This window comes from Lactuca virosa, chromosome 2 (genome assembly GCF_052849685.1).
Source record: "Lactuca virosa cultivar CGN04683 chromosome 2, Lactuca_virosa_CGN04683_v6, whole genome shotgun sequence".
Taxonomy (NCBI): domain Eukaryota; kingdom Viridiplantae; phylum Streptophyta; class Magnoliopsida; order Asterales; family Asteraceae; genus Lactuca; species Lactuca virosa.
The window spans coordinates 189,878,972-189,886,271 of record NC_136427.1 but is presented as its reverse complement, the minus strand read 5'-3'; the positions used below and the strand labels follow the sequence as shown (position 1 = coordinate 189,886,271).

General features: G+C 34.0%; 2 protein-coding genes and 1 pseudogene across 2 annotated transcripts; 1 reads left to right on the top strand and 2 right to left on the bottom strand.

Annotated features, from left to right (window-relative positions):
- Positions 1-931: 931 nt before the first annotated feature.
- LOC145158067 (uncharacterized) lies at positions 932-1,621 on the bottom strand. The gene has a single exon (XM_079077017.1). The coding sequence runs from the start codon at positions 1,619-1,621 to the stop codon at positions 932-934; it is 690 nt and encodes a 229-aa protein (XP_078933143.1).
- Positions 1,622-1,669: 48 nt separating this feature from the next.
- On the bottom strand, positions 1,670-3,258 carry LOC145158066 (uncharacterized). Its single transcript, XM_079077016.1, has 4 exons — positions 2,942-3,258; positions 2,528-2,622; positions 2,089-2,397; positions 1,670-2,004 (listed from the first exon to the last, which is right to left on the bottom strand). The coding sequence occupies exons 1-4, from the start codon at positions 3,256-3,258 to the stop codon at positions 1,670-1,672; spliced, it is 1,056 nt and encodes a 351-aa protein (XP_078933142.1).
- Positions 3,259-4,075: 817 nt separating this feature from the next.
- Positions 4,076-6,232, top strand: LOC145158065 (septin and tuftelin-interacting protein 1 homolog 1 pseudogene; annotated as a pseudogene).
- The last annotated feature ends 1,068 nt before the right edge of the window (positions 6,233-7,300 follow it).

The following is a 7,300-nucleotide window of genomic DNA, read 5'->3' as shown; positions in this document are numbered from 1 at the left end:
GTTCTTGGAAACATTATTGTATTTTGAGTGTGTGGGTCACGAAACAAAATACAAACTCATACATGAAAAACTAAATGCAAATTTATTCTGAAAGAATATTATTGCAGATATTAATGACAAACTTAATTAGTTTCCATAAAAAATGAATTATAACAATGGAAATCATTTAACATACATATAATTATGGAAATCATTTAATATCTATCTTTTTTTGATTAGTTAATAATATAATTTTTACTAAATTTTTATTAGTGCAATCTAGAACACAATAGATGTTAGAAACATTTGAACCTAGCTCTTTTTCTTTCTCTATCTCTCTCTCTCTCTCTCTATATATATATATATATATATATATATATATATATATATATATACATATATATATATATATATATATATATATATATATATATATATATATATATATATACTAGGTTATAATCCGTGGGCACCACAGGTTAGAAACTAAAATTTATTTTTAATTAAATTATAACTTATTTATTTAAAACTGGTAATTGATAATAGAATGTTTACTAATTAAATTGTAAATGTTTTGCAGTAATATGATAATGACATAACTGTTGGTTGAAATTATGAACTTTTAGTGGTTTGAATATGCAATTGGTATTTTGTATTTGTAGATATGCAAAAAAGTTATAATTTTATAAAATGAAATATAATTTTAACTAAAAAAATATTGAAATTTATATAAATAATAAAACTGTACAAAGTTTTTTACAAATTTCTAAAAACTTCTTTATACACAACATTGGATGTTTTATTTGTTAGTCTACCATCTTTATCTAAAATCAACAATTTTAATCCTTATCTACTTTGAACTCTGGATAAAGCAACATACAATTGATCATGTTTAAAAACAGGATCCTTGAAAAACAAACCAACCTTCGATAAAGACTGTCCTTGGATCTTATTAATTGTCATTGCAAAACACACATCCAATGGAAATTGACTTCTTTGGAATTTGAACGGGGATCTTGTCTTCAGAAGGAGTTAAAGACATTCTTGGAATAATAGTCTGGTTTCCAATATTACCTCCAGATAAGATAACTGCCTCAATAACACGTTTGCCCAAAGATATAACATGTAGTCTAGTCCCATTACATAAGCCATTTTTCTGATCAATGTTTCTCAATAACATAACTGGAACACCGACTTTTAAAATGAGCTTATGGCTTGGCAGACCTGAGACTTTAAGATCATTTAAAACATCAGGTGAGTATAAATTTGTATCAAACTGACCATGAAGAAACTCGGATCGGCATAGGCTATCTGAACTTAAGTATTCTGTTGGTTCTCCTGGAAACAATGACAACAAACGATTGCTTATTTCTTGGACAACTTCATTCTTCGGAGCAAGTATTGCTTTTTCTTGAAAATAATCAGCAATGTTAAAGTTTTCCAGTATAGAAGGATATACAAAACTAATGAATGAACCTATAGGATCATGTGGATTAGTAATGACAATATCTTCTGGAATATCAACAATTGCTTCACCGTCATTCGGACCACCAAAATTACCTTCTCCTATGTCTAAAAGCCAAGTTGCAAAATCCCTTATTTGTTCATTAGCAGATTGATCACTTCCAACTGTTAACCTCATGTTTTTTGTTAATTTATGAACTTTGCATTGTTGCCATAAATAAGAACTTCAAGAAGCATTAACAATGTTTTGTCTATTGCCACCTAAAACAACATGTAGAATTTGTCTGAAATCACCTCCAAAGACAATCACTTTCCCTCCAAATGGAATATTTGAATTCGTAGGATTGGCACACTTTAATATATCCTTCAGAGTTCGATCTAAAGCTTCGAATGCATGCTTGTGTACCATGGGTGCTTCATCCCAAATGATCAATGAGGTTTTTCTTACTAAACTGGAAAGATCACTCTTTGGATTTATTCTACAAAAAGAATCCTCAGTTAGATTTATGGGAATTATAAACCGAGAGTGTGTTGTCCGGCCTCCAGTCAATAATAATGAAGCTATCCCACTTGAAGCAACATTTAAAACAATCTCACCTTAAGCTCTAATTGCTGCAGAAATTGTCTTCTAAAGAAATGTCTTACAAGTTCCACCATAACCATAAACAAAGAATACACCTCCCCTACTATGTTTAACTGCATCCATGATATCAAGAAAAATGTCTCGTTGCTCGTTTGTTGATGCAACAAACAACCGATCAAAATCGTTCTTTAAATTTGGAATGTCATAATCTAGCTCCTCGGTAATAAGACGACTGTTTGAAGATGAAACAGAATCAACATCTGGGTAAGGCATCTTTCCATATTTTTTAAGGCTGGAATTGTTACGAAGTAAAATTTGTTCTATCTCAAACAAAGTCAAATTTTTATGTTGATCTTCGTTTAGTGATAAACCTATACGGAAAATAATTTATTAATTGGAACGTATAAAAAAACTAATTGATTGGGACATAAAATATAATTGAATTTATACTGAAATTGTATATGATACTCTTTTAATAATAATCAGATAAAGTTATATTACTTGGAGACTTTAATCTCTGTTGTTGATTGTAAAGAATTCCATCTGACAGGTATTCCCAAGTGTTTTGCCAAACTATCTCTGGTTTACACAAACTGCTGGACAATAACATCGTAGAAAATAAGAACCGTAGATAAAAACCAGATCCAGAAAGACTTGCTTCCTTAATTGCATCGATGAATTCTTTGTCATCATCTAAAAGGCCAAGATTATAACATGCATCTTTAAAAGAAGAACATAGTTCACCATATATTGACTGTGCGAATTTCTTCGAATGATTTAGGACCTTTCACTTTATTTAAAAGAATTCTTAAGAAATATGCTTCTCCGAGTTTAGGTGAAACAGAGTGAATTCTACCAATCGCATATCCAACTTTCCTTGGCTTCCAAATCAGATCTTAACGGTGCCAAACAAACATTGTAGGAAATTCAACATATGTCAGTTTCCGTGCTTCTTTATTGATTTCATTACACTTCATCCAAGATGTGAACATTGAAGAAGCAATTGAAGTTCGGTCAAGAACATCTTCAATGTCATCGTCTGCCTCATATACAACTTGTTGTTGATCTGGAAGATGAAAAGGTAGTCTAATCACAGCAGGATATCTATAATGAACATCGAATTTAAAAATCCGCCATGAAGCTTCACATGCAAAAATATATCTACAGTCATAGTATTCTTTAATTTCATCCACTGCATCGTTCTTATCGGAATCATTATTGCTTTGCACCATAGAAATAGTAGCTCTAACAGGACCCTTGTTTATATATATAAATGATTAGTTTCGTGTTAGACCACCATAGTTTGTGAGATGGGGAGACGCAATCCTATCCACTCATTTTATAGATAAAAATATTTTTAAAATGCAAAATAATTGAAAATTTTTCAAAAAAAAATTTTATAATATTATTTTCTTCATTTTTTTATCCAAAAAAAAATTACTGTTTTTTGAAATATTTGTAAAATATTCTAGTAGAATATTAGAATATTCTTGTAGAATATTAGAATATTTTACATATATGACAAATCTAGTAGAATACTAGAATATTTTAACATTTTAAAAATCACATTAGAATATTTACGGTGTAATATTATATTAGAATATTTTATGTATTTTTCAAAAAAAAAGAATTAAACCTTAAGAAAATTAAACAAATTTGGTTATTTGTTTTTCTGATAATAATAGTTTAGGTCGAATTTAATTACGTCAGATATATTAGATGGGTTTAATCTTGGTAAGTGCGTGTTTATCAAGTTATAAAATCGTTTGCATGCTTTATATATCTTGTGGCTTGTGGGTTTAAATGAGTTCTTTCAATCCAATTCCTTGTAGACCAAGTTCCACATCTCACGGTGTTCCCAAATCAGTTGTTTGATCTCCCCACCCAATTCGCCCTCGTTCCTGCGCAAATTGCAAGGGGGCAACTCAACGTTTCAGCAGTAATTGGTTAAATCGTGAATCTTGTGCCCAGTCTGAGACCTTTTCTTTTTTAGTTTCTGGTTGTGTTTGAGACGTGAGTGTTTATTTAAGAATTAGTGGGTAAAGGTTTATGGAGGAAGAATTAAACTACGGGAAGCGTAAGCACGATGTGTTGTATGGTATGTTTGACACCGACAGTGATTCCAAGGAAAAACGAAGGAAAGATGTGTCCAGGATGCCAATGGATCATGACAGCAGCAAAGAGGATAACAAAAAAGATGGTGAAGGCGTTGGTGTACTTGAGAGGTCCAGATCATTAAACAAGAAGAAGTCGAGTAAATTAGGATTTGGAAAAGACGTTGGTGTGTTTGAGAAGCACACAAAAGGTATCGGAATGAAGTTGCTTGAGAAGATGGGGTATAGAGGAGGTGGGCTAGGGAAGAATGCACAAGGTATTGTTGCTCCGATTGAAGTAAAGTTGCGTCCCAAGAATATGGGAATTGGGTTCAATGATTATAAAGAGCAGGAACCAATCGAGGAGATTAAGGTTTTTCCACAAAAAGAGAAGACGTGGTTAAAACAAGGTGTTTTAAAAAAGAAGGAAAAAGAGTACATAACCGCAGAGGAGCTGTTGATGAAGAAGCAAGAACAAGGGTTGGATGTTGTTGAGAAAGTGTTTGACATGAGGGGACCACAAGTTCGGGTGATGACAAGTTTAGAGAATCTGAATGCCGAAGAAGAACAAGAAGAAGAAAAGTCAAGCCCCATCCAACATAATATAAGATTGATTGTTGCCTGGGCTAAACTTGATATGAAGAAGATTATGTGGGACTTGAGAAAAGAGAGAGAGACGGTTGTGACTTTGCAAAAAGAAAAGGAGAAGCTAAAAGATGATGCCACCCGTCAGAAAAAACAACTTGATAGCATGGAAGAGATGGTGTATGTGGTGGAACGGTTGACAAAGGAGAGCTTGTTAGGGACATTGACTTTAGAGTCTGTTTCCATGTCATTCGGGGACTTACAGAGACAATATCTTGATGAGTACAAGCTGTTTGGTTTGGCTATTATCGCGTCCTCTTTTGCCTTGCCTTTGCTGAGTAGGGTCTTCCAAGGATGGGACCCACTGCAAAACCCGTTACACGGTTTGAATGTTATGTCGGTATGGAAAGATTTATTGAAAGGAAATGAGATATCTTACACACAGCTTTTTATGGAAGCCGTGTTCCCAGCTGTAAGGATATCTGCTACCAACACCATGCAAGCTAGGGACCCTCAACCCTTACTCCGTTTCCTAGATTCTTGGGAACAACTACTCCCTCACTCTGCTCTTCAAACCATACTTGACAACATTGTCATGCCAAAGTTAGCGTCTGCTGTCGACTCGTGGGACCCACGTCGGGAAACCATACCAATACATTCGTGGGTCCATCCATGGCTGCCATTGCTGGGGCAGAAGCTCCAGACATTGCATCATACCATAAGGAATCGTCTAGAAAATGTTCTTCATGCTTGGCACCCAAGTGATATGTCAGCTTACTACATATTGTCTCCCTGGAAGACTGTTTTTGACCCGACAAGCTGGGAACAGACGATGGTCCGATACATCATTCCAAAGTTGCTGGCAGTCATGCATGAATTCCAAGTCAATCCAGCAGATCAGAAGCTTGACCAGTTTTACTGGGTCCGGACTTGGGCTAGTGCGATTCCGACTCATCACATGCTTCGTATAATGGACGTGTTTTTTAACAAGTGGCTACAAGTTCTGTACCAATGGTTATGTTCAAAGCCGGATTTTCAACAAGTTATAAATTGGTACCTGGGTTGGAAGGATCTTATCCCACCCCAGCTTCTGTCGAATGAGCATGTAAGATACTGGCTTAATATTGGTCTGAACATGATGAACCAGGCGGCTGAAGGCTTGGAGGTTGTCCATCCAGGTTTCAGAGAAAACATCAAGACCCACTCTGAACCTCAGGCAGCAAAGGGACAGCAACCAGGTTCTGGTGGTGTTGGTATTGTTGATATGAGTTTGAAGGAACTTATTGGAGTTTATGCACAAGATAATGATTTGCTGTTTATGCCTATAGTGGGAAGAATGAAAGATGGCCATCAAGTGTTTAGGTTTGGGAACATTAGTGTAATCATAGACTCTCTCAACCAAAAGCTGTTTGCTCAAACTGAACACAGATGGTCTCTTGTAACCCTTGAGCAACTGGTGAACCTGGACAAGGGTTGGGTTCTGAGAAGAGGCTGAAATTCTCTAAGTGATTTATTTGGTTCTTTTTTTTTGATATATTGGTTTGTCTCTAGTTCATATATATGAATGGATCTACTATACCTTTGTTTGGTTTCACTACTATTCTAATGGTTATATATTTTTGCTTATCAATGATCTCCGGTTCAATGAGTGGTATTAATTATTAGTGTGTGTGTGTGCGCGCACGCACGCACGCACGACCCATGGGCTGATGACAGAAGTAGAACCCAGGTTGAAGCTGATTCAAGAATCAGTTGTTCATTTTGTTAATTTAGTCACTTCTTCAATTTCGTTTTCTAGACATGTGACGATAGTACAGATGACGACATTGATAAATTTCCCCTCTAATATATGTCAGTGAAAAAACATCCCCATCCCTTTGATGTTAGGTGATATGTGATCACCACAGAACATCAATGAAAATATGGATTAGTTATTAGAAGATCAAGAATCAATATACAAAACTCCGAAATATAAATAAGCAAACGTAATTCTGAATTTGAATAAACACCCATGAAAATATATGGATTAGTCATTAATAGATCAAGAATCAATATACAAAACTCTGATTTATAAATAAGCAAACGTAATTCTGAATTTGAATAAACACTCATGAAAAGTCGATATAAATCTTGAATTCAAAGTAACCACATGTACAAATTTTAAAAATCTGAGTTTTGAAACAGATGGTTGACTATTTAAGAGTTGATTGAATATGGGTATTATGTTTTAGTTGATTGTACCGTCTATAACAACACATGAATAAACCTCAATAAGTGAAAGTCACGTTATTAATTCTAAACGCGTGATAAAAAATACAAAATAAGTATATGGAATGTAACATTATTGAGTAATAATATCACATGTAACAACTAATAATATGATTGAGATAAACTATTAGAGAGGAAATGTAGTTGCTTGTTGGCCTTTTAGATTTAGTACCATAAAAACATAACAACTAATGTGGAAATGAACATATCAATACTTTATGTTTGGTAAATTGGTATTTAATAAAGTGTTTGGTGGGACGATCACTGGAAAACATTTCTGTAAAGTTTCACAAATGATTTGTTATCTGCATACCTATTTCATTTTCTT

Excerpts from the sequence above, each read along its gene's own strand:
- LOC145158066 (XM_079077016.1), bottom strand. The coding sequence starts at position 3,258 with ATGGTGCAAAGCAATAATGATTCCGATAAGAACGATGCAGTGGATGAA. Across the intron at positions 2,398-2,527 it reads ACAGAGATTAAAGTCTCCAA|GTTTATCACTAAACGAAGAT; the intron begins GTAATATAACTT and ends TTTTCCGTATAG. Across the intron at positions 2,005-2,088 it reads TTATGGTTATGGTGGAACTT|CTTCATTATTATTGACTGGA; the intron begins GTAAGACATTTC and ends CAAGTGGGATAG.
- LOC145158067 (XM_079077017.1), bottom strand. The coding sequence starts at position 1,621 with ATGAGGTTAACAGTTGGAAGTGATCAATCTGCTAATGAACAAATAAGG.